Source organism: Mustela lutreola, chromosome 15 (assembly GCF_030435805.1).
Source record: "Mustela lutreola isolate mMusLut2 chromosome 15, mMusLut2.pri, whole genome shotgun sequence".
NCBI lineage: Eukaryota > Metazoa > Chordata > Mammalia > Carnivora > Mustelidae > Mustela > Mustela lutreola.
The window spans coordinates 57,860,725-57,885,933 of NC_081304.1; the positions used below are offsets into that span (position 1 = coordinate 57,860,725).

The 25,209-nt window shown below is 55.4% G+C and overlaps 2 protein-coding genes across 5 annotated transcripts in view; both read left to right on the forward strand.

Moving 5' to 3' along the window:
• PIK3R5 (phosphoinositide-3-kinase regulatory subunit 5) overlaps nt 1–16,808 on the forward strand; it is a 64,453-nt gene extending 47,645 nt beyond the window's left edge. For 2 of the 3 annotated variants that reach the window (XM_059147887.1, XM_059147890.1), the window contains 14 exons: nt 5,536–5,605; nt 7,454–7,628; nt 8,071–8,224; nt 8,459–8,542; nt 8,847–9,564; nt 9,676–9,832; nt 10,184–10,291; nt 10,734–10,865; nt 10,996–11,089; nt 11,199–11,275; nt 11,894–11,987; nt 12,075–12,157; nt 12,448–12,560; nt 12,661–16,808. In XM_059147887.1, coding sequence (XP_059003870.1) covers nt 5,536–5,605; nt 7,454–7,628; nt 8,071–8,224; nt 8,459–8,542; nt 8,847–9,564; nt 9,676–9,832; nt 10,184–10,291; nt 10,734–10,865; nt 10,996–11,089; nt 11,199–11,275; nt 11,894–11,987; nt 12,075–12,157; nt 12,448–12,560; nt 12,661–12,808 — 2,207 coding nt within the window. In that variant the 3' untranslated portion in view covers nt 12,809–16,808. The remainder of the gene's footprint in view (nt 1–5,535; nt 5,606–7,453; nt 7,629–8,070; nt 8,225–8,458; nt 8,543–8,846; nt 9,565–9,675; nt 9,833–10,183; nt 10,292–10,733; nt 10,866–10,995; nt 11,090–11,198; nt 11,276–11,893; nt 11,988–12,074; nt 12,158–12,447; nt 12,561–12,660) is intronic. The other variant, XM_059147888.1, reaches the window with a different exon arrangement.
• A 7,656-nt stretch (nt 16,809–24,464) lies between these two features.
• Nucleotides 24,465–25,209, forward strand: part of PIK3R6 (phosphoinositide-3-kinase regulatory subunit 6) — a 49,581-nt gene continuing 48,836 nt past the window's right edge. For both annotated transcript variants that reach the window (XR_009347994.1, XM_059148844.1), the window contains exon 1: nt 24,465–24,632. The gene's annotated coding sequence lies outside the window, so the exon portion shown is untranslated. The remainder of the gene's footprint in view (nt 24,633–25,209) is intronic.

Here is a 25,209-nt window from a genome sequence, read left to right on the forward strand (position 1 = left end):
CTCCAGGAGTTCCTGGAACCCAAGAGAGCTCAGGAAGGCAGCTTAGTGTGTCAACTCCGGGGGTGGTGGTGGTGGTGGTGGTGGTGGTGGCGGGGAGTGCGGGGCTTCCTGCCTTCCTTCCCCAACCATCTGATTTGTCCGCCCCCAAACAGTCAGTCAGGCTGGCTGTCTCCTCCCGACCAATCCGCTCATCTGTCTCCTCCCAGCCCATCTGTGGATCTGTCTTCTCCCAACCAATCAGCTTCTCCGTCTCCTGCCAATCAATCCGTGGGAATGGGCTCAGGTTAGGGTAGGCGGGCCCCAAAGCCCACCTGTTCCTAGGACCTCTGCGCATCCTAGAGACGTGAGTGCAAGAATTTAGAAACCGGGGAGGCCCGGAGGAGAGGTGCTCAGGCACGTGGTGAATAGACAGCTCACCGGTCTAACTTTGCGAGGCGCCCTAAGTGGACAAGCGAGTTCAGGATTAATCTCTTCCATTCCCTTCCCCCCACCTGCTCCCCCAAACCACCAGATCTGCATTGCCAGGGCTTCTTCCTGGGGACCAGAATTCCTTTAACAAGAAGGCTAAGCTTTTCTTCCCTCCTATAAGGTAGACAGAAAGGATTCAAAATGCAAATACCCTAGGAGAGCCTTCGGTGGGTAATCACAGATCTAAGTGACTCTTTTTTACTTTGAAATGAGGAGGGGAGAGCGGGGAATGTAGGGCTGGGGGAGACCATCACCTCCCTGCATGCAGGGAGACCGTTCCCAATGTCAGATAGTACCAGCCGGCTCTTGTCCGCTGAACGCACGCTATGCTTTGAGATGTTTGCAGGGGAGGGGGGCATCTGGGTGGGGCAGTCTGCTGGGCAGCCCAGCGAGCGTGGAGGGCAGGCTGTGGAGGGAGAAGGTCTGATGCTGGGACGGCAGGGTTCTACGCCTGGGGAACAAAAGTCAGACAGAGTAGCAGGCAGAGCTGGAGATGGGATAGGGTTCTTGGGCTCAGAGCAGAGGACCCTGGGAAGTCTGGTCCCTCACTGCGGAGCGCCTCCCTCCGTGACACTGCCTGGGGGACGGTGTGACACCGCAGATGTCCTGGTGATGGAGGGGAAGGCCAGCACCTGTGTGGAGAGGGTGGTGTCCTGCCTGTGCTGGGAACTCGTCCTCTTCCAGGGAAAGCAGAACCGAAATAGGAAATCACAGACTCTTCGGCATGTCAGAGAGTCATTTCCAAACAGTAAAAAAAAAAAAAAAAAAAAAAAAAAAAAAAAAAAAAAGAAGAAAGAAAAAACAGAAAAAACCCCTAACATGTAGAAACACAGGAAGCCTTCGTCAAAGACACTGAGCTCATTACCGAGGGAACCCGCAAGATGGCAGGGCTGTTTAAAGGAAGATATGAGAACCCGATGGAAGTGTCTTGATAAACCAGAGTAAGATTGCAGAATTAGATGCGGAATTGGTTAACATCATAGAGGGGGGTAGCACCGTAGCCTGTGGGTGCACTTTTCTACGGGACAAAAATCCCTTCAGTCGTCTCCCCCAGGTTCACCTCCCACTTCTCAGAACCTCAGCCGTGGCCAGTGGTGACTAGCAAATTGGGCTAAATCACCCTTTCCTCTATGATCCCGAAGTGGGATGGTTGGAAAGGGCTGTAGCCAAGCTTTTGTCAGGGCACGTGGGACTGTTTTCCCTTACGGCAGGTCCCCGTCCCCCATCCTCCCTGCCGAGGGAGGCAGTGGGACGGAGGCTGCGGAGTGAGCTCTCCGAGGAGAAGCTGAGGCTGAATCACTTAGTGGTTCCTGGTACTTGGTATGACGCTGTGGTGGCCTCAAATTCTGGAGCTGTGTCCCCTGTGGCAAGACACGTATTTAACTTACAGGAGCTCTCGTTTCTCATCTGTAGGATGGGTAGCCTCATGCCCCCTCCCTGTCGGAGCACTGCCAAGGGCGATGCTGGTGCTCTGGGCAGCCAGAGCCGGAGAGACAGGTCCTGACGGGGGAGCCCAGAGCCAGGCCCTCCACCCAGGGTGCCTTAGGGAGCCAGTTGCCAGGGCGACGAGTGAAACAGTTTATCCCGCTTTGATGTGGCTGGGTGGGCAGAGGAAGTGGGCAGGTTATCAAGCGTTCGGGCCGCCCCCTTCTTCCTGGCTCTACCCCAGTAGGCTGGCCCACCGCCTCTGGTCCCCGGCGCGGGTGGCAGGAAACCTCAGGTCAGCGCTGCCGGCTCCCGCCCACCACAGCCCTCTCGGCTTCAGCCCGCATGTTTGTTGGGTATTTACTCCAACCCCCGCGGGGCTGCGTAGACCACAAAACCTGCCGGCAAAGAGTGGATCTGTGATCGTGAGCGGCGACAGGGGGCATCACCCGTGAGTCTCAGGACGGTTTCCAAAGCACACACCGATGGCTTCTCCCCCAGACCACAGCCCTGTGAGCAGAGGGGAAAAAGCCATAGTCTTCCTATTTCATGCAGGAGAAAACAAGACTCAGAGAAGGTTCGCGTGTCTTGCCCATGCTCTGAAGTCGGGTGTGAGAGAAGGAACACGGGCCTTGGTAGGACCTATGCTTTGTCACTTTCTGGCCGACTCCCTTGGACAAGTTACAGGAGCTCTCTGTCCAAAGCAGGACTGTCATTGTTGGGGATGAGGCTGGTGCTGGCCCGGGCATTGACCACGGGGAAGGGCTGGTCTTCCCCATCCTAGAACACCCTGTGGGGTTGTAGCTTATCCTCGTCTTCCAGAGGTTGAACCCGAAGACTAGACAGGTGAGCGGTTCGCCCATGCTCACAGAGCTGACAGGCTCTCCACCCCTGGAGCCTATGTCTGTTGGATCCCCAAAAGCCATATCCTTTGACTCCAGAAACCTACTCTTGCATTTGCATAAAGCTCTTTCTGCCCAGAGACATAAGCCAGGAGTTGTGTATGACGGGAAAACCCGGGACTGTCCCAGCTACCATTTCGCAAGCTCGTTCCTTCCCCGGGCAGTCTCGGCCACTTTTCCTTTCACTTGGTGCCTTCAATCCTTCAACCCTCTGCTGAAGCAGGTGCAAACCTAGATTCAGTCACTTTGGCCCTTGAGCTGGTGGCAGGTGAATTCTGAATAATCTTCTGTGGCCAGAAGCTTCTCTCAGGACGTTACTGACCAGAGGCATTTGCATTTCATGCTTTTTGGGGGGGGAGGCGCCTCTGATTATGGAATAGAGGATGTAGAACCCTTGAAGGAAAGTCAGATGTCTCTGACTAGCGGATGGGGGTCTTCCTCAAAGAATGCTCCCACACCAAATGCATAGGCCCACCTGTGCACCCCAAACCACGACCAATTCTCCCCCACTCCAGACACCAACTGAGTGTCCCAAGACCCAGTGCGGTTCTGGCATCAACTACCCACATTTAATGCAGACCCCATGGGTTAAGAGCTCAGTCCCCTAGACCACCCCCATTTCAGATGCCAGTTGCAAACCCCACTTTGCTAAGAACGCAAAGTGAGGGAAGGACGCAGCTGGCAGGAGAAAACATTATAACTGAAATCCACTCCCTCCCTTTCAAAGTCTTAATTACAATTGGCCAAAAGTGGTCTGTCAGAAAAACTAAACAAAACATTTAAAAATTTGAGTATTTGATGTTATAACATCAATGAAAGATTTTTATGATTGAAAAACTGTGGTTAGGAGGGACGCAACATCACTGCTCTGGTGTACTTGTCAAAGATTCTTGCCTCCCTCCAATCCTGGGATGACATGAAAAGCCCCAGATCAAGGGACGTTCTACCATAACCAATCAGGATTCTTGAGTCTAGGTCACGGATGACCAGGACAGACTGAGGAAGTGTTCTAGGTGGAGGAGGCTAAGGAGAAATAAGTCCATGCAGTGTGGGACTCTGGACGGATAGGATCCTGGAACTGAAAGAGAACAGTCAAGCCATATATGTATTTCTTGTATTACGGAGTCACAGAAGGAGATGTAGGGAAAAGAGTGGGGAGCCACTGTTTCAGAAATCACAGGGTAGGATGAATCAGAAATAAGCTGGCTGCCCATGACAGAAACCCCAGTATAACATTGGTGGAAACTCATAGGAGTTTATTTTTTTCTTATATTAAAAAAAAAAAAATCCACTGGAAGGCAGTCCAGGGTTGGCACAGGAATCGCACAAACATTCTAGACCAGGCTTCTCCTTTCTTTCTGCTCCACCATGCTTAGCAGAAAACCTCACCCTCAATGCCCTTTCATGGTCTAATAATGACTGCAGGAGCTCCGGCCATCGTGACCCTATACCAGTTAACAGAAAGGAGGAAAGTGGGAGTTACAGAAAGGGGTCTTCCAGAACCCCCACCCAACCCCTGGAAGGCAGGTTGAGAAATGTGACCTAACGCTCAGTGCCCAGGGTCCCTTTGGTGAAGAAGGGGGTGGGTGCTGGGTGGATGCCCACAGGTCTTTGCTGTGTGTGGCCCCGAGGAAGAGTGGCCTAGCAGAGCGTGGACTGGTCCTTCAGGGTGACCTCGGGCAGGGCAGTGAAGGAGCGGGGATGGCAGATCTCACTCCACTCCCCCAGGCCTGGTGGCTCTGCAGAGCTGGAGGCCATCCCATGGGCGGCAGGGTCAGGAGAAGACTGCGCAACTGAAGTTCGCAGGACAGCATTTCACTGACTGGCTTGCAGGGAGCCCTGAGGGGAGCTTGCCTCTGTCATGAATGCAAGTGGCCACCAGGTGGCGTCCCAGGTCCCCATAGCCATAGCCCGTTCCAGGGACTTTCCTATTACACGAACTTCTAAACATGTGACAATTACGTCAGAGAAACAACACGCAAAAGGCCCCCAAGTCAAAGCAATTAGGTCCTAAATGAGAACAGCACAAACTGGTAATTTTTATTTTTTGCAGTTGACCGGACAAAAATCATGGCCTTTCTGTTTGCAGCTGCCTCTGATCCCTGCTGGTTGGGGCTTTGCACTTTTCAGAGGGGCTCGCCTTCCTGCTCCCCGCTCACACCCATTCTAGGGCAGCCTTGCCCCCTGACAGGGACCCCTACCTGCCCTCCGAACCCCAGCCCCTGCTTCTGGGGCTCTTGCTGGTGGAGAGGACCAAAGGTGCTTGAATCTCCCCGTGGTGGGCACACAACCATGTCCTTCCTGTGGACAGTCTGTTCTGCAGCCACGGGCCTGGGTCAGGCTGCAGGAGCAAGGGTGAGACGTTGGCTAGTTTGGTGCTGGGGCAGAGGCAGGGCTCAGCCTGGGAGGGACAGCAGCAGGGAGGCCGAGCTGCCCTGAGAGCCCCTGGGAAGCTGGGCAGAGGTGCGGAGGGCCAGAGGAGACTGAGCTGGGGGCCCCCACACCCTCGGGGGAGCCCCTGTACCTCGAGAGGGCCAGGGAACCCCTGGGCCGCTGCAGACCACCCACCTTGAAGCCTTGGGTGACGCACCCATCGTCCGTGAGGAGCCAAGCTGCGTGGGACCTGAGCATCATTCCAGGGGCACGGGGGGAGCTTTGCAGGCCGGTGTGGGGCCACCGCAAGGTCATGACTGCTGGAGAAGCAGGTCAACCGACCAACTCTCCTTTGTTCTGGCTACAGGAATCACCTACCAGCGGCTGGTGAGGGCCGAGCAGGGCCTGCCCATTAGAAGTCACCGCAGCTCTACTGTGTGAGTGTTCTGGGGCAGGGTTCCCCCATCCCCACCCCCACACCATCCTCCCTCCCGGCCCCATGCATCTGGCTTTCCCTCCATCCCTGCACCACCTCCCCCTCCGACCCCCCAGCCCCTGGGAAACAGTCTTTGAGAGGACCAGGAACACCTGGGAATCATGGGTGATTCTTTGTACATAAGGTCGTTTCTCTGGGCTGAGGCGTTTTCCTCCCAGTTCTAAATGGCTCCAAGGCTTTAAAAAATGAAACAAACATTAAAAGCCACCTGCACCGATCATGCCAGGTCCTGGGCACACATGACTTTGCTTTGCCCCCACTTTTCAGATGGGGAAACTGGAGGTCAGAGAGGCCAAGTGTGACTTCCTGAAGGTCACACAGCTCGTAAGTGTCTGAGCTGGGATTGAAGCCTCAGTCTTACTCAAAGGCGCATGTGCTTTCTATAGCATCTTTCTCCCTATTACTAAAACAGCATTTTCCAAACCTTTTTTGATGAGGACCTACAGTTTAAAAAAAAAAAGCATTTTGTTTTATTTTTATTTTTTAAAGTAATCTCTTCGTGCAAGTTCTATGGGGCTCGAACTCATGACCCCGAGACCAAGAGTGGCATGCTCCACCAACGGAGCCAGGCAGGCGCCCCTAAATGATGCATTTTATATGAAAGCCTACTGTATACACACACACACACACACATGCATGCGCACACAGAACTGAAATGAGCTTTAGGTAAGAACACGCATGCAGAGAAAGCGTGCAAGGGGAGGGCATATGCCCGGCGGGTGGCGTCCTGCCCTCACATCTGCGTGGAAGGAGTGAGTGAGCACTCAGTTGAAGGAGAGTGGCTCAGGCAGAGACAGCTTGTGCAAGCCTGTCCCCTTTTCCTGACGAATGGAGGGATCAGCACTAGTTCCGCCCCCCCCCCCCCCGGAAGGATGGGGACTGACAGAGCCCAGTCCTGTCGGTGGGAAGCGGGGGGCTCCGACCCGGGGCAGCCATCCGCAGGGATGGGCGGGAAGGCCACCTTCACGCTCCTTCTCTGCACGGAGCCTGTGAGAGAGAGGGGGGAACAGTTCCAGCAGCTCCCACCGCAGTCTCTACAGCAGGGCTTTTGCGCTGTCTCGAGTGCTTCACGAAAACACAGCGATGGAGGGCGGATGACGGAGGGCGAAGTGAGAACAGACGTGTGTGCTTAACTGCTAGCTGGGCCATCCACACCTTGGGGGGTTCCCGATTCTGTTCACATTTGGTCTGTCTGAAGTTTTCCATGATGAACAGAATGTCAAGGCTGGCCCAGAGAGGGAGCGCAGGGTCTGGGGAGAAGGCGGGCTGGGCACAAACTCCACTCCCAGCCTCGTGCAGGCAAGCTGGGGCCAGCTAAAAAAGGGGGGGTCACCTGTGAGCTGCAGACTCACAGGCAGCCTTGACCCCTAGCCTGAACTTACAGGGCAGCTTGCACGCCCGCGTGTGGCTGCCCCGTTCCCTTCCCCCTGCAAAATGAGCCCTGGGCCCCAAGTCCCCTCCCCTAAGACGGCCCAAGTCCCCTTGAGGCCTCCTTCGTCCGTCCCAATGTCCTGTCAGAAAGATGCTGATATAAAAATTAAGGTGAAATTTCTTTTGGAAAAATGAAGTCTCACGCTCAGAAGGTCCCTGGAAAACACTCAAGTAGACTGCAAGCTGTGCTCTTCGAACTGGGAGCCCTGAGCCAGCCCGCTGCCTCTCCCCTGGGCTTGGCCTCTACCTGTGGAGGCCCCCCGTGGGCTGAACAGCTCCTCTGGGTGCCCCATGTGAGTGAGGGGTGCGGCAGTGCTGTCCCCGCCCCCACCCCAGAGCCCATCCTCTGTGCCCCCAGCACCGTGCTGTTGCTGAACCCGGTGGAGGTACAGGCGGAGTTCCTCGCTGTGGCAAACAAGTTGAGCACGCCCGGGCACTCGCCCCACAGCGCCTACACCACCCTGCTCCTGCACGCCTTCCAGGCCACCTTTGGGGCCCACTGTGACCTCCCGGGGCTGCACGGCCAGCTGCAGGTACGTGCTAGCGGCCCCAGGGCCTTAGCATCACCCTGACCGACGTGGCTGGGCAATGGCTGGCAGACTGGCCATGCTGAGAGATTTCTGTGATGCTGGGTCCCCACAGAGGTGCCAACAGAGGTGGCTGGCAGCCCAGGCAGGGGACTGGGCACGAGCTTCTGAGGACAGGGTGGGCTGGGAATAGGCTGTAGAGGGAAGCTGGGAGACCTGACTTCTAGGCCTAGCGCTGTGATGGGTTAGCCATGCTGCCCTCATGTGTCCTCCCCTCTCTGGGCCTTTCTCTCATGACCACTTCCTGAGAAGGGGACCCCGGGGAGGTGGGTGCCAAGGCTGGGGAGGAGAGGGACCACAGTCATCATCAGAGAGAACCTAGGGGCTCGAGGAGTCGGGCAGCTGAGCCCTGGTTTGGGAGCAGGCCTGTCTTGTCCTGTGGTTTCAGTCCAAGAGCCTGGCCGAGCTTGAAGACATCTTCACGGAGACCGCGGAGGCCCAGGAGCTAGCTTCTGGCATCGGGGACGCAGTCGAGGCCAGGCAGTGGCTCCGGGCCAGGCTGCAGGCAGTGGGAGAGAAAGCTGGCTTCCCCAGCGTCTTAGGTGAGGCTCTTGGGAGAGCGCAGCGTGTTTTTTCCCGGGGGGGGGGGGGAGGAGCAGCCCCAGGGACCAGTGGCTCTGCCCCACACAGCCTGGGGGGGGGGTGGACCCAGCCGTCATGCGGGCACCCCACCATCCCAAGGTGGGAAAGAGTGCTGGCTGGCCTCTGCCCGGCGCTAATCTCTTCTCTTCCACGAGCTCCTTGCAGCCCTCACCTCCCATCCCCTCCTCTTGCAGATACTGCCAAACCTGGTCAGCTCCGGACCATCCCCATCCCTGTCGCCAGGTGTCACACGTACAGCTGGAACCAGGATAGCTTTGGTGAGTGGCCCGGCTGGTGCCCTCGAGGTGCCCACCCCCCAACACCCCCCTTCCCAGTTGCTTCCCGTCCTGCCACCTGCCACGGGCCCAGTCGCCCAGGCAGGCTCTAAGCAGAACAAGGGCTGCGGCTCTCAGCTCACCCTCCTCCCGCCCTCTCCTCCTCCTCCTCCTCCTCCTCCTCCTCCTGCCCCTCCCCCTCCTCCTCCAGCCGGTCTGTCTGAGCCTGTGGTCCCTCCCGAGGGCACTCAAGAGGGGTTTCAAGGACCCAGACACCCAGACGGTGCCTCCCCTGGCTTCCCCGCAGACATCCTGCAGGAAATCCTGCTCAAGGAACAGGAACTGCTACAGCCAGGGATCCTGGGGGACGATGAGCAGGAGGAGGAGGAAGAGGAGGAGGAGGAGGACTTGGAAACGGACGGGCACGGTGCTCAGAGGGATTCCCTGCTCTCCGCCAGCTCCTGCGTCTTCCACGACTCCACCCTGTCCCTTGCCTCGTCCCAGGCCTCGGGGCCCACCCTGTCCCGCCAGCTGCTGACCTCCTTCGTCTCCGGCCTCTCGGACGCCGTGGACAGCGGTTACGTGGAGGACAGCGAGGAGAGCTGCTCCGAGCTGCCCAAGAGGCCGGGCAGCCAGGAGCGCCGCGGCCACCGCAGGCCCGGGCACAAGTTCAACCGGATCTATAAACTCTTCAAGAGCACCGGCCAGCTGGTGCTGCGGAGGGACTCCCGGGGCCTGGAGGGGGGCTCGGACTCGGGCCTGCCACTGCGGCGGGCAGGGAGCCTCTGCAGCCCCCTGGACGGCCCGGCACCGCCTCTCGCGCGGGCCCAGCGCTCCCGCTCGCTGCCGCAGCCCAAGCTCAGTGCGCAGCTGCCCAGCTGGCTCCTGGCCCCCGCCTCGCGCCACCGGCGCCGCCGCCCCTTCCTGAGTGGGGACGAGGACCCCAAGGCGTCCACGCTCCGCGTCGTGGTCTTCGGCTCGGATCGGATTTCGGGGAAGGTGGCTCGGGCCTACAGCAACCTGCGGTAGGAGCCAGACCTGGGGTTGCGGGATGGAGACGGGGCTCGCCCTGCCCTGGGTGGGGGGCGGGCTGAGGTCCGAGCGGGACGGCTCTCTCCTGGCCTCCTCCTCACCAGGCAGCTGGAGAACAACCGCCCGCTCCTCACACGGTTCTTCAAGCTCCAGTTCTTCTACGTGCCCGTGAAGCGAGGCCATGGGGCCAGCGCCTGCCCTGCCCCTTCCAGCCAGACGCCCCTACTCCCCACAGACTCCCCGAAGCACCCCAGCCCTGCGGTAGGTCGCGACCGCAGCGGAGAGGGGGGCGTCCTCACCTGGTTGAAGCCCTTCCTGGACTTGGGGTTCTGTCCCACGTGCCGTGGGAGCGCAGAGCAGGCCCCCGCGGGCCACCGGAAGGGATGAGAAGTCGCCACCGGGAGCAGTCACCGCCGCTAGGGGGCGCCTCCTCCTGCTGGAGCCTCGCTGGGAGGCGGGGGCATCCCTGCCCTGCACGTGGTGGTGGCACTTCGCTGCGTGACACTGGCTAAAACTTCTCAGACTCCTCTCAGGGTGGGGAGGGGCTCTGACGGGGGCTGCAGATGCCGTCGGGGGCGGCTGGCTGGAATGACTCCCGCCCCCTTGTCCCAGGAGCTGGAGAGCACCAATGACATCTCCCACTACCTCGGCATGCTCGACCCCTGGTATGAGCGCAACGTGCTGGGCCTCATGCACCTGCCCCCCGAAGTCCTGTGCCAGGTAAGCAGCCCCCGTGGGGGCGAGGGGGCACCTGCTGCAGTCACACGGGCCGCTCGGAGGCCCTGGTTTTGGGGGGACCTGCCCTGAGGCCTCCAGGGCAGCCCAGGGTGAGAAGCCCGACTGAGCCCAAACTGAGGGCAGTTGAGGGCAGAGACAGGGTGGGTCCCAGAAGGGTCCTGGGGTCATTCAGCTTCAGCCTCCTGCCTCATCTCCCGGCTTTGTCCAGCTCCCTGGGGGCTCTGGTGTCAGGTGAGGGGGCTCCGGAGGCTGGGCTGTGGGCTGTCCCCCGGCCATTCTGTGTCCCTTTGATCACACCCTGGCTTCCCTGGCTCTGTCTGCCTCCATCCCTGTATGGATGCGCGTGTCCATCTCTCTTCCCCTCGCGTCCCCTTGCTCCCTGGCTCCCCTGACCAGGCCCCGCCACGCCCCCCCCTTCCCCCAGCAGCAGTCTCTTAAAGCGGAATCCCAGCCCCTGGAGGGCTCCTCGGCCCAGCTGCCCATCCTGGCGGACATGCTGCTCTATTACTGTCGCTTCGCCGCCCGGCCGGTACTGCTACAGGTCTACCAGACAGAGGTGAGGACACCCCTGCTGCGGGCAACCTCCCCACCCTGACTCCTGCAGCCAACCGCCTCATGCTGCAGCAGCCCCTGGGTGTGGGGGCACCTGGGAGGGCCCCACTGATGCCCGTCCATGCCCTCTGCAGCTGACCTTCATCACGGGGGAGAAGATGACCGAGATCTTCATCCACTCCCTGGAGCTGGGTCACTCTGCCGCCATGCGTGCCATCAAGGCTTCGGGTGGGTGATCCTGAGCCCCAGGGGACATGGGCCTCGGAAGGTAGGGGCCTTGCGGTCTGGGAGGGCTACTGGAAACAAGAGGAAGTGAAGGTCTGTCCATGTGCCACAGGTCCTGGCAGCAAGCGTCTGGGCATTGATGGGGACCGCGAGGCCGTCCCTCTAACACTACAGATTATTTATAGCAAGGTGAGGCCACTGCTGGGGCCGGGTTCCTGGGGGTCCTGCTCCTGACCCTTCCTCACCCAGAGTCAGCCCCCCTACATCCTCAGGCCCTCGTTTTTCAGCTGGGAGGCCGCAGCCATCTCCCGTGGACAGAAGGGGGAGGGAGTGGACATCCTTCTCTCCTTCGGTCTCCAAAGCCACCCCCCCACACAACGAATGTGCTCTCCCCCAAACCGCATGTACTCAGCAGATCCCATGAAGTGTTAGGGCCTGGCTGCGCGGCTGAGGATGGGAGGGCAAGGGTGCGGGGTCCAGACGCACAGCGAGGGAGAGCCCAGCGACCACAGGCTGGCATGCCTGGCTGGGTGCATGGGAGCTGTCTGAAGGGAGCGAGAGGATTTGGGGGCAAGGGTGGGCCTGGGTGCTGTGAGCTCTTGTGCCTCTGATTCGTGGACGAGGCCAGCCACCTAACACTCCTCGCTGGAGCCATCGAGGTCCATATGGGGGTCAGGGATCAGGAGTCAGGGGTCTCTTGGTGCCGAAGCGAGCAGGTGAGAGCTCCCCCAGGGGAGCACAGACTCCCTGTGGTTGAGGGTCTGGGGGGCCTCTGGCTGAGAGGGCCTGGCTTGGCTGCGTTTCCAGGGGGCCATCAGTGGCCGAAGCCGCTGGAGTAACATGGAGAAGGTGTGTACCTCGGTTAATCTCAGCAAGGCCTGCAGGAAGCAGGAGGAGCTAGGTGAGTGGCGGCAGGGTGCGCGTGGCAGGGCGCTGTCTACAGCGGGGAGGGGCCCTGAGCCTGGCCTGAGCTGCCCCTGCCCCTCAGACTCCAGCATGGAGGCCCTGACGCTAAACCTGACGGAGGTGGTGAAAAGGCAGAACCCCAAGTCCAAGAAGGGCTTCAACCAGGTGAGGACGCCCCTGCTTTCTGCTGCGGTCCCTTCGGGAGACCCTGGCGCAGGAGGGTGCGGGGTGCTTCCATGGTCAAGAGTCCTGTGCACGGATGTGTCTCACCGTGGGGCCCTGGGCCTTCTCCTGGGGCAGTCGGGGAGGGACAGGGCCGGAGAGGAGGCAGGGCCACAGGGAGGCTGGGGACCTTGGCCCAGGTTAGCTGTCAGCCCCGCAAAGCTGCTGTGGGGATGACCATGGCCGGCGGTTCGGGAGCAGTGATTGGGGGCTTACGGGGGCTTTGCTTCCAGATTAGCACATCACAGATCAAAGTGGACAAGGTGCAGATCATCGGCTCCAACTGCTGCCCCTTCGCTGTGTGCCTGGACCAGGATGAGAGGAAGATCCTGCAGAGTGTGGTCCGGTAGGAAGGGGGGAGCCCAGGGAAGGTGTGTAGGACCCTGGAAGGAGCTGCAGGGGTGAGGCGGGTGGGGAGCTTGCCCTTACTCCCACCTGTCCTGCAGGTGTGAGGTCTCCCCGTGCTACAAGCCGGAGAAGAGCAGCCTCCACGCCCAACCCCAGCGGTCCCCTGATCTGCCGTCCCAGGCCGCACCGGACCTCTGCTCCCTCCTCTGCCTGCCCATCATGACCTTCAGCGGAGCTCTGCCCTAGTGGGGCCCTCACAACCCAGGACAGGAAGCCCGGAGCAGGCAGCATCCACCGAGGCCCTTCCCACAGTGGCCGGTCTCGCTCCCTATGGAGAACTGGATGGCCCCCTGTGGGATCAGGCCCTGCTGTGGGCCTTGTGGCGGACAGCGGGCAGGGGGTTGATGGTTTCTGGGCCCTCTGGGCTGTGGCCAGCTACACTGCCCCTCCGATTCCTCACAGTAGAGAGGAGGGGGATGGATGAGCTGACCCCAGAGGCCCTGGCCATTGGTGTGGTCTAGGACCCTTTCTAGAAAGATCTGAGGTTCTGGTGCTCCGTGGTGTGGTTTAGGCCTCCTCTCCCAACCCTCGGCTGGGCCCCCCTCCTTAGTTTGTCAAAGTGTTGGAAACACTTTGTATCTGGAGTTCAGTCCCCTCTACTCTGGGATTCAGGTGGTAGAAACAAGGTTAGGGGCTTCTTCTCAGACTTTCAGTAGCACCCCTCCCCCCATCTCTCTCTCTGCCTCACAAGTTCCCTGGGTCTTCTGGGAAAACAGCACTAATGCTTTACCTGTGTACGCTCAGCCCCGGGAGCCCCTTTCTGGCTCGGAGGGCCTTGGGTTCTACAGCAGTCCGGTTACCTGCTAGCTTCTCCGAGCCTCCATGTCCTCAGCACTAAGACCTTCAGGGGCCTAAAAAGAAATTGCCCGCCAAGTGCCTGGCCCAGTGGCCCGCTCATAGCCGGTGCTCAGTACGGATGAGCGGCCTCACCCTTAAGGGCCAAGTCTCCCCCACCCCCCACCTGGCACTGGGACACCGTCACGGGCTCTGGGATGCCCTTCGCTCCCCTTTGAGGCAGGACCGAGACTGCGGGGGTGAGGAGTGGTTAGGTTCACCCTCGGAAGGAGGAATGGCCTTGGCGAGGGTAAGAGGATGGTTGCACGGGAGCCCCCGCAGTCCTCGCTGACTTCTCTCCTGGGTTGGGCCCCATGACCCCCGCTCCCACGTCAGGCCTTAGCCTGGTGTGTATGGAGACTTCCAGTCCCAAAATCCACGGGCCCCATTCTGGCACCTGGGCGGGATCCCAGAGGGGTCGAGGGAGAGCCTGGCCTCCAGGTGCTTTGTGCCTGGCTGGGGGGAATGGGTCATGGGACATGAGAGCCAAAAACATAAAAGTTGTCGTGTCTGAGTGGTTTGGAAGCTGGAAGCATATGTGGGCTAGGGCGGTAGGGGGGGCGGGCAGGGCCGAGGACGGGATTTGGACGGGACAGGTGGCGAAAGTAGCCATGGGAGAGGACCACATCCCTCCCAGAGACCCTCCATCCCCTCCTTCTCCTGCTTCACCTGGCTCCAAAGGTCCGGGCTTACAGGAGCCCCCAAACCCCAACCCAGACTACTCACCACCAGAGAGCAGTGACCGGAGCTGGCTCTGCCCTGCGTCACCACCCCCCGCCCGGTCCTCACCACCTATACTTGCTCTGGGCTCCGAGAGCGGCCAGCCATAGACTTTGCAATGTATTCTGTTGTGTGAACAGGTTACTACAGGATAAAGCAATACCCATGAATAAATGAATAGAATTTAATATTATTTTCAAAAAAAAACTTGATTCTTCTCCTATTTCTTGAACCCCTCCCCCGGTTATTTTGCTGCATGACGAGTAACTGCTAGTTGCTTCGTTAACATAAACCCGGTCACAAGCAGGAGCAGCAGCAATCAGATTCTTGGGGGATTGTTCTGTTTATCTTTTTGTAAATTTTCCTCTCTATGGGAAATGTATTTGTGCTGGGATTTTCTCTGACACTACTCCACTGAAGCCTCATCCCGTTGCCGAGAGGAAGGGAAGGGAGCTCATTGTTGGCCCTCTGGATGGGGGCTGTCCTTAGACTTGGCTCACAGGGAAGGAGAGAAGAGCCGTGAAGATGGGAAGGATGTTGGAACAGACCTGTGACTTGCGAAAAGCAGGTCAGCATCGGGAAGGCAGGAAAGCAGATCAGCATCCTAGCGTGCCTAGGAGTTCAGCTTTGAACTAGGCATGGAGGAAGAAGGAGTCATGAGATGCGCTCTCTGCACCAGCTAGCGATTGCCAACAATAAAGCACACCGGACACCCGGTGGGTGAAAACCGTGATCCCTTACTCTTGCTTGTGCGTCTGCAGGACCTCCAGGGATCACTCCGTCTAGGTGGGGCTCAGAGCAGCTTGGCTCCAAGCTGCAGGTTGGTCTCAAAGGCACCTCGGGCCGCCACGGTAGCATGAGAGAGGCGTGGTAGGGCCTGGAACTGGTGGGGTGCCTCTTCCATCAAAATTGCACCGACCCAAATCAAGGAAGCACAACGACCCACAGATTTAATAAACTCAGCAAATCTCACACAGGAGAAAAACAAAATCACACTTTCACTTCTATTGGTCTTCCCAAAATCCCATATCCACAGTCGGATCATGAGGGAAGTGTCAGACAAATCCAAACTGCAGGACATTCTGTGAGATAATCTGACTAGTACTCCTCCAGGAAGTCAGTGGCATGAAAAACAAGGAAGGGCTGAGAAACTCAAAAGTCAAGGAGGCAGGAAACCTGAAAACTAAATGCAACGTCGTACCCTGGACTGGATCCTAAAACCGAAAGAAGATATTAATGGAAAAGCTGGTGAAGTCCCTATAAAGTCTGGAGTTTAGTTTTTTAACACACACACATACACACACACACACCTCATTGTAAGACTCCTGGGAGAAAAAAAGATAATGAAAATATCTTAAAAACAGCCAAAGGAGGGGGGGAATATAACCTTCAAAATATAACCTTCAAAAGATCAATAATTAAACTGAGACCTCCCTTCTCAACAGAAACATTGGAAGTCAGAAAACAATGAAATGACATCTTTAAAGTGCTGGAAAAAATTCAGTCTAGAATTGTCCAGTGATTTTTTTTTTTTTTAATACGCTGCTCACAAAAGACACTCTTTAACTAGAAGAACACAGAAAGTCTGAGAACAGAAGAAGGAAAAGGCAGTACCATGCAAACCTGACACAAACAGCTGGTGGTATTATGCTAATATCAAATATTTTAAAGTAAGAATAAATAAAAGAGGCACGTTTTATAAATATTAAAGAGCCAATCCAACAAAAACATATCACCATCATAAATCTATATGCATGCAATAACACGCCTTCAAACTATAAAGTAAAAACTGACAGAATTAAGGTCTCCACGACCTTAAGGAAGGGCTTTATTTTCCTCAGTAGCTGACAGAATAAATAGGCAAAAAAGTAACAGAGATATAGAGGATCTGGACAATACAATTAACACATTTGATCTCATGCAAACAGGACGCTGCTCAGCCACAAAATTCACATTATCTCAAGTACAACTAGAATTATCAAATTTCAAATGACTGTCATCAAAGGGAGTATATTCATCTCAAAAAGACTGAGGAAGAAAGGTATAAATCCTAAAGGACGGAGGAGGAAGGACAGAAGGGTAAGAGTGGAAATCTATGAATTAGACAACCAGTGTCCTAGGAGATAAGTACAAATTATCAATATCAATATCATGCATGGGAAAAAGGACATCTCTACAGATCCTATGTACACAAAATACAACAAAAGGATATTATAAATTCGCCAAAGAATCTGGCAATTTGGGTAAGATGGAGAAGTTTCGCGGAAATAGAATTTGTGAAAGAAAAGGATTTCCTGGATAAGCAAATATATATTCAAGAAATGGAGACTATTTTCTTAACTACACTGGCAGCTAGTGGTTCTTTTTGCTGCCCCCCATACTTCCATGAATTTCAGGGTATCATGGAGTTGGAATCATAGTGACTACCCCTTTCAGATCGGCTCACCCACTGAGCAGTGTGTATTTAATGTTCCTCCTTGTCTTTGCACGGCCTCACAGCTCCTTTCTTTTTGTTGCTGAATAATATCCCGTTTTACTGATGTGCCCGGTTTGCTTCTTCACTCGCAGACTGAGGACATCTTGGTCGATACCAGTTTTTGGCAATTAGGAATAAAGCTGATATAAACATTCATGGCTGGTTTTTGTGCCGACATATATTTTCAGCTTGTCTGAGTAAATACCAAGGAGCACCATTGTTCCATCATATGTATATTTAGTTAAGAGAGAAAAAAAAAAAAAAAAAAAAAGCCAAGCTCTTCTGAAGTGACTGTGCAACTTTTTCATTCTTATCAAATGAATGAGAGTCCCTGTGGCTCCAATATCCTCATCAGCATTTGGTGGCATCATGGTTTTTTGGATTTTATCTATTCTAATGGGTATGTAGTGATGATATCTCATTGCTGTTTTGATTTGCAAGTGCCTAGTAACTGCAAGGTTTGAGTACCTTTTCATGTGTTTTTCATGTGAATATCTTCTTTGGTGAGATATCTCTTCAGATCTTTTGCCCATTTTTAAATTGGGTTGTTTGTTTTCTTACTATTGAATTCTCAGAGCTCTTTGTATATTCTGGTTACCAGTCTTTTATCAGATACGTGTTTGACAAATATTTTCTCCTAACCTCTGGCTTGTCTTTTCATTCATCTTAACAGTGATGCCTTTTTCAGAGCAAATGGTCTTAGTTTTAATGACATCCAATTTATTGATTTGTCCTCCTCTGGACAGTCTGGAGCTTCCTCTGTCTGGTCTTTATGTGACAGGTGCACTGGTCTGTCATCATCCTCAGACCTTTCCCTGAGGTCCCTGACATCCAAGTCGTGCCACCTCCAGGGGACCAGCTCTCCCACAATCCCTGGGGCAGGGAATGCCTACATCCCCTTCAGTCTGCTCAAAGCAGAGGCATCAGAGCTGTTTCCAGCCCCTTCGCAGAGGTGTGTGTGGACCCCACCTGCCTGGTGCTTGCCCAGGGTTTTGGACTCCCCTCCCCCACTCTCACAACCACCACCCTCTCCAGTGCTGGGATCCAGCACTGTTGCCCTAGGGGTGGTGGGTGGGGGCTTCTCCCTATTTTCCAATCCCTGGATCCCTCTACTTCTTCAGGCCTGTCATCAGGGTAAAGGAAGCTGGCTATTCTGGCAGAGGCTGTCCTCCCCCACCCTCTGGGGACAGAGACAGGCAGGTGGCAGACTGTCCCTACCTGTGCCACTTCCTCTCTGTTCCCTGCAGCAGGCACACAAGCGTTCCAGCTCAGACCACAGTCCCTTGTCTCGGTCTCCTCAGGCTGCCATCATGAATGCCACAGAGTGGGCAAACAAAGGGTGTTTAATCCTCACAGTCCAGAGGCTGGGACATCTGAGATGAAGGTGCTGTCAGATTCTGCTTCTGGTGCAATCCCACTTCCGGCCTTGCAGATGGTCGCCTTCTCACTGTGTCTCCCTGCGGTGGAGAGAAGCAGCCCTAGCATCTCTTCCTCTTCTTAGGAGGCAGGGCTGGGGGCTCTACCCTCATGACGTCATCCAGACCCAATTACCTCCCCAAGTCCCCACCTCCTAATTACTCTCCCCCTGGAGGGGCAGCATAGGAATTAGGGGTGGACCCACACACCCAGTCCATAACACTCCACAACTCTCAGTGGTCACTGGAAAGGTGGCTGGGGCCACACCGATCACCTGCACGTGGTGGGCCTCTCTGCACAGGGTGAGGTGCCCGTTGGAGGAATCTTAGAAATGCAGGGCTTGGAAGGCCGAGCCTCCTAGTTCTTGCAACCTGATCAGAAAAATCTCCACTGAAAGTCAAGCTAGCACAAGATGAGATATTAGCAAACACTTTATAGTACTTACTGTCCACGTGCTAAGCACTGCCCATGAGCTTTACATACCTCTGTTATCATGCTCATGCCTCCCAACAGCCCCGTGGTGTGGGTACTATTAGACCCATTTTACAGATGAGGAAACAGAGACACTAAGGAACTTGCCCAAGGTCACAGGGACAGCGGAAAGGAGAACATGGGATTCAAGCCCACATCGCGGAGTCTGAGTCCCGGCTCTTAACCACTCAGCTAGGCTGCTCCCTCAAGCCACTCATGTCAGAGCTGGGGAAAGTGAGGCCCAGAAAAGTAAAGTTCATGTAGCTCTCCAAGAGGCTTGACTTCATTGTCATGGAATTCTGCAGTTCTGGTGGTTTCAGAGTGGAAGCTAGGGTCTTGGCACACCCCCCAGGCATGGGGGTGAGTGGGAAAGTGGGTGGGGTGGGGAAGCTAAGGCCCAGGGGGTTGGCAGGGCTCCAGACAAGCCCATACCTTCCACTGCGGAGGGGGAAGCAGTCAGGAAGGTGGCCCTGTGTGGAAGTGCTCCAGGCCCAGGAGCTGGCCCCAGGGATTCCCCCAAGACCTATGAAATGGGAGCAGCAGGAGGGGACAGAGCAGTCCTACCCCCCACCCCCCACCCCGCACAGAGGCCTTCTCTGAGCAAAACTAGTAGCAAGTTTCAAGGCGAGAACCAGGATTGTCATTGGGGAGAAAACTGGGACCCAGACGGTAGGAGAGACCTGCGCAGCTAGAGGAAGGTTCCAACAGAGTCCAGCCAGGTCCCATGTATCTGCTCGCCTGAGTGCGTGTGCGCGTGCGCGTGAGGGGCAGACAGTTGGCACACATGATAAAGGGTTGGGGTCTTTGAGTTTTCTCAACGATCCTTGTCAACCCCCAGCCCTCCTGACGTCCAGCTTTCTTGCCCTGCTGACCTGTCCCTATTCCTAGTGGGAATTCCAGTGCAAGAACACAGCGACTGTGATAGGTCTCTTCTAAAACAAGAGGCTCCAGGCTCCTTCACATTGGGGGAGCGCTCAGACCTGCTCCCCAGCTCGGTTTCTCCAGCCCCCGTCTGGCCTGAGGACAGAGGAGGTGCGGGGAGACTAGGCCCCGCCCCCAGGGCTGCCCAGAGCTCTCTCCGCCCCTGCCCGGAGGCCCCGGTGGAGTCTGGAAGGACTACAGGTGCACAGAACAGGAAAATCCTGGGGAGGGAAGTTTTCTTCTCCACCTTGGAGGCCGGTGTGTCCGAGGAGGCATGGGCTGATTTCCTCCGCATCTGGACCCATGTGCGTATGGTGCTGGGCCAGGAAATACCGACTTTGACGTTTAAGAAATTGATCCTTGGGACGCCTGGGTGGCTCAGTTGGTTAAGCCGCTGCCTTCGGCTCAGGTCATGATCCCAGCATCCTGGGATCGAGTCCCATATCGGGCTCCCTGCTTGGCAGGGAGCCTGCTTCTCCCTCTGCCTCTGCCTGCCATTCTGTCTGCCTGTGCTTGCTCTTGCTTCTCTCTCTATGACAAATAAATAAAATAAAATCTTTAAAAAAAAAGAAAGAAAGAAATTGATCCTTTTGTACTGATCTTCGGTGCTCTCGGTGCTCCCGAGGTAAACAAAGCCCGGGGAAGATCACTTTGCATAATCACCCCGGCAGGCAACACTGATTATCACAGGGTGGAGACTATACTAGGAGGGAGGGGTGCGGGGGCGGGGTGCTCCTTTTCACTCTGTATACTTCTGTAATAGGAGTGTTTTTTGTAATGAAAATGTATGTGAGTGGCTTAGTTTTTTTTTTTATTAGAGATTTTATTTATTTACTTGACACAAAGAGTGAGAGAGGGACAGAAGAGTGGGGGGAGAAGGAGAAGCAGACTCGCCAAGACTCTGGGATCATGACCTGAGCTGAAGGAGGACACTTAACGGACTGAGCCACCCAGGCGCCCCTTAAGTAATGTTTTGAAACACTAAAATTAAAACAAACAAACAAAAAAAAACACGTTGACATTACAATCAAAATTCTCTTTCCTCAAAAATAAGACTGTCTGAAAGAACGAGTGGATGGATATAGAACACAAGCCTGCTTCCTATGACGGTCCCCTGACTCTGGTCCTAATTCTACACGCACACTCACCCCACAGGACAGCCCTGCCAGAGATAAGGATGGAAATTCCCGGACACCGTATTCCTCGGTCTCTCCACATCCATAGTTGAGACTACTAGCTGCTAACAGGTTCCCAAGAGAAACTGATGCCACTGATTTTGGGACCACTCATGGCGGACCACTGCTTTAAAGCATGTCGTCGTCCTCTGCCCCTGCTTCCCTGGGCCATGCTCTGAGGGCTGGAGGGAATTCTCTGGAAGCAGAGGTGCACGTCAGGTGGGTACCTGCTGTGTCTTGCCCGAGTCTTCTTAGAGTGGGAATGGGAGCCCAAGAGGGTTGGCCAAGCTTCTCTCTGACTTGTCGCCGTAGGTCCTCCCAGGGGAGCTGCGGGAAGCCCCTGGTTTGAGTCCCACCCCCACCACGTAGGTGAGCCATCTCCATAACTGTCCCAGGTCGGGAGATGGTTGTATACGTGAAGGAAGGTGTGTTTCCATCTGGGTACCTCTCCTGCCTTTCTCACCAACCAGACAGCCATTTGGTTTTGGGTGTTGTTCATGAGTTTTGGGGATTATAAACCTGGAGTCAGTGGTCATGATGGAGGTATAGTGCTCTAAATGCACTTTTTAAAAAATGTGCTTTTATTTGTTTATTTAAGAGAACACAAGCTAGGGGAGCAGCAGGCAGAGGGATAAGCAGACTCCCCACTGAGCAGGGAGCCTGACACTGAACTTGATCCCAGGACCCCGGAATCACCACCCAAACTGAAGCGGATGCTTAACCGACTGAGCCACCCAGGTACCCGCCCTGAATGCACTTCTAAGAGGACTTCCCTTTGTGAAAAAGTCTGAGTGGGAGGAACTAGGAGTGTGTGATTCAGAGTCACTGGGGGAGAGAAGAGAAAGCAGAAAGCAGCCCACCAGTCCAACAGCATGGCACGGACCAAGGGCGTCTGGACAATAGGATGTCCATGGGAGATTTTTAGTTTTAGTTTTTTATTTAAATTCTATTTAAGTAATATACAGTGTATTAATAGTTTCAGAGGTAGAATTTAGTGACTCATCAGTTGCGTAGAACACCCAGTGCTTATTACACCACGTGCCCTCCTTAATGCCCATCACCCCGTTACCCCTCTCCCCCAGCTATCTTCCCTCCAGCAACCCTCAGGTTGTTTCCTATAGTCAGGAGTCTCTTATGGTTTGTCTCCCTCTCTGCTTTCGTTTTATTTTTCCTTCCCTTCCCCTTTGTTCCTCTGTTTTGGCTCTTAACTTCCACATATGAGTGGCATCAAATGCTATCTCTCTTTCCCATGGAGGATTGTTAAATCACTTGCTAGAAGATGTGTACAGGCTTTTGCCGTCCTTGCCCTGTAATCTTCAGGAAGATCTACATTGCTTATTGGGATTTCCTGTGGGCAGATTCCTTAGAAAATGGCAAGGGCTGATGAAGTCTGCCTTTGCTGCTTGAGCTTCCCAAGACAATTCCCACAGGTGCAGCTGGAGTGAGAGCACAGGTGACCCCGGGCGTCTTGCATCCAAAGCAAACAAGCTTGAGTGACTCCAGTGCCCGGATCCCAACTCTGGTCCCCTATCCCACTGCTGTTATCAAAAGGATTTAATGTAATGGGTTTAAAAGTTACAAATGTAATTTGTTAAAGCTCTTGGCTGCTTAGTGATGGATAGACAATGATACAAAGTAGCTCGGTGACTAGAAGGGGCTGGAGAGGGTCTTTTTGCAACATTGGAAAAGAGACTCCACCCTAAGAAGAGCTTCTGGAGAGGCAAGACGTCCCTGGGATCAGTCAAAAGGGCAGTGCCACCTCACCCTGGTGATGGTTGGGTGGTGCAAGGGACACGTAGGGGTCCTTGGTCCTTCCTTTCTCCCTCCTCTTCACTACTCCTTGTTCCTGGCTGCCTATCTCGCAGCTGCTTCTTGCACAGGACAGCTCTGGGGCTGTCCATGGTCACCAGGCAGCCTGTGGCTATCACACCCAGTGTGCGGGCCAAGCAAGATGTTAGCTGTTGAAAGAGGACAGCGCGGCCACAGGAGGCCCCGTCAGCTTGTGATTTCCGATTCAGTTAGGCTGAAACTGATAAGGAGGGGGGTTGCCCACTGTGGCCACACTGACTAAGGCTGCTGCTGAGTGTCAGTCATGCGGGGGTGGAGTCCCTGGTCTTTATCCTGCCCTGGACTTACTGCCCTCATTCACTCCCCCATCCATCCATTCGTTGTATTTAATGAACCAAACAATCTCTTAAGAGTCTCTTGTCCTGGGACTGATAGGATAATGAGTAAGACCTGAGTAAGACCTAGCCTCTGCCTCCCTGGGACTTACTGGGGGAGGGTGGAGAGATGAGGCAGAACTCAAAGACATAGAATATAATTCCAGTCATGTGAGGGGGTGCAGAAAATTACTTATGGCAGGGGGACTGACCCACAGAGCAAATGATTTAAAATCCTGGACTCTTTTTTTTTTTTTTTAAATGCACTCTTCTGCAGAACCCACCCAAATCTTGGCGGAAAAAAGACCAGTCACTTCTTTTTTGCAAAGGAGAAACCCAAGTGACAGAAATCCGTCTTACTGAGAACAGGTGGGCAAGAGAATGCAATGAATCACACAAACAATCAGGAGTATATCCAGGCATTATTAGGGTTTCAGGCATGGCTGAATCCAGGCATTCAAACGGCACTGTCAACAACCAGTCTCTCTCCAGAACCATTTACCATTAGGCCAAATCAGTTGAGAGCATAGTGTCTGTGAGCTTTCCAAAGGTCTAGAAGGGTGCTGAAGATTTCCCAAAATATTGCTTGGCTTCGAAGTGTGAGGGAAAAAAAAAAAGAATGTGAGGAGCTAGCCAATGGGTCCACCTCCAAGGTGGTCTGCTCCCTGGAAATGCTCCCTCCTAATTGCCAAGGTCAGCAGATGCTTTCATCAGCCTCCTCACCCGTGTCCTCTCTGCAGTCTTTGATGCCACTGACCGCCATGTCCTTAACACCCTCCCCTCCCCCAGCATGCACGGCACTCTGCTGTTCTCCAGGCTCTTTGACTTGTATTTTTGTTCTTTTCTGCTGGAGCCGGGAAGACTGAAAGGGACCCCACAGCACATCCTCCAGCCTGGAGCTCAGGGGCTATCTGGACCACTATGGAGCTGAAGGTGTCCAAGATTCCTGGGATGGGTCACAGTGATGGGATTAAACCTGGGCTTGGGTTCAGGGAACAATCAGGTCGAGACAGGCCTTGGGAGTCTGGCCATTCTCTTAAAGGTAACAGGGAGCCATTGAAGGCTGTACTGGGGACATAAAGTGACCAGATTTGTGTTTCAGCACCAGAGAGGGGCCTTTGGCTGGGAAATGGAGGCAAGATCAGGCTTCTCCGGTCATTCAGGAGGAGGACTATGGTGGCCCAATGAAGGGGTGGAAAAAGGAGGACTATGGTGGCCCATGGGGTGGAAAAAGGGGACAATTTATGACACAGGATTTGGTTCCACTTATGGAACAGGTGAGGGAGAAGGAGGTGTTGAGGCTGACACCCAAGTTTTTGATTCTGAGATGAGGAGCAGAGAGGTGGTTTTGCACGGGTTGGGGGAAAAAGAGCCTGGTTTGTCCAGGTTGAGCTGGATATGCTGGATGACCCTCTGGCTGGCAGTGTCCGGGCAGGGACAGTGGGTTTGGGGTGCCTGGAGCTTGGGAAAGAGATCAGGGCTCCTCCGGGCATCACAGCCTGGTCAGCACAGGGCGGGGGATGTGGGGGTACTCTGTGGAGGTGCCCCCTTCCAAAGAAAGAACCCCCAGGGCTCCGGGGTGACCACAGAGCTTCTGCAGAAATCAGCTTCAGTGCAGGATGTGTTCTGGGAGGAGCTCTGAAGGCCACGGGGAAGGGGAAGGAAGAGGAGGGGACATAACAGGGCCTGGGCGACACGGGGCCTTTCTCTGCAGAGCGGAGGCTGCCGTGGAGACTAAAGTCATCGGGGTCTCCGGTGAGGGCAGCCTCCCTGAGCCGGACCGTGGGGAGCCCGTCAGCGGAGACTTAGTGGAACCGAGTTCCTCCCGAAACAAGGTAGGTGCTGGCTGGGGTGTAAGGTGTCCTGGGAGGAAGCTGGGGAGACGCAGATGGGAGAAGAGCGGATGGAGGGGCTGAGAGGAGGGATGTCGGCCGGGAGCCCGAGGGGCTAAGACGCCCCTGGCTCTTCCATAGCAAGCTTTCCGGAGAAGGGTTTCCGAGATATGGAGGCCGCTAGCGGCACTGGGCCAAGTGACAATCATCTAATCCTTTTCACAAGAAGCAGGGACCCGGGACCCATGAGAGGACCTCTTTCTTTCCTCCCCGAATGCTCTAAGTGCCCATAATAGTGTAACATTTGACACACGCGGGGCCCTGCCGCGCGTACCCACCGGCCGAGGCTTCTCCTGAGCAACGGCAGGTGGGCCGGGTGCGCGTTTGATGCCTGATTCGTAGCTCGGAGATGTGAGGCAAGGTGGCTAGGGCTGCAGAGCAAGCGAGCCAGGCGCCGGGTCAGGGTCAGCCTCTGGTCCCGCCCGCACCCCTTCTGGGACATCCTCTGTCTGTCCTGCCCCCGGGGACGCAGGTGACCATCACGCTGGCCCGGCCACTTCTCTCCGCGCTCACGATCGAG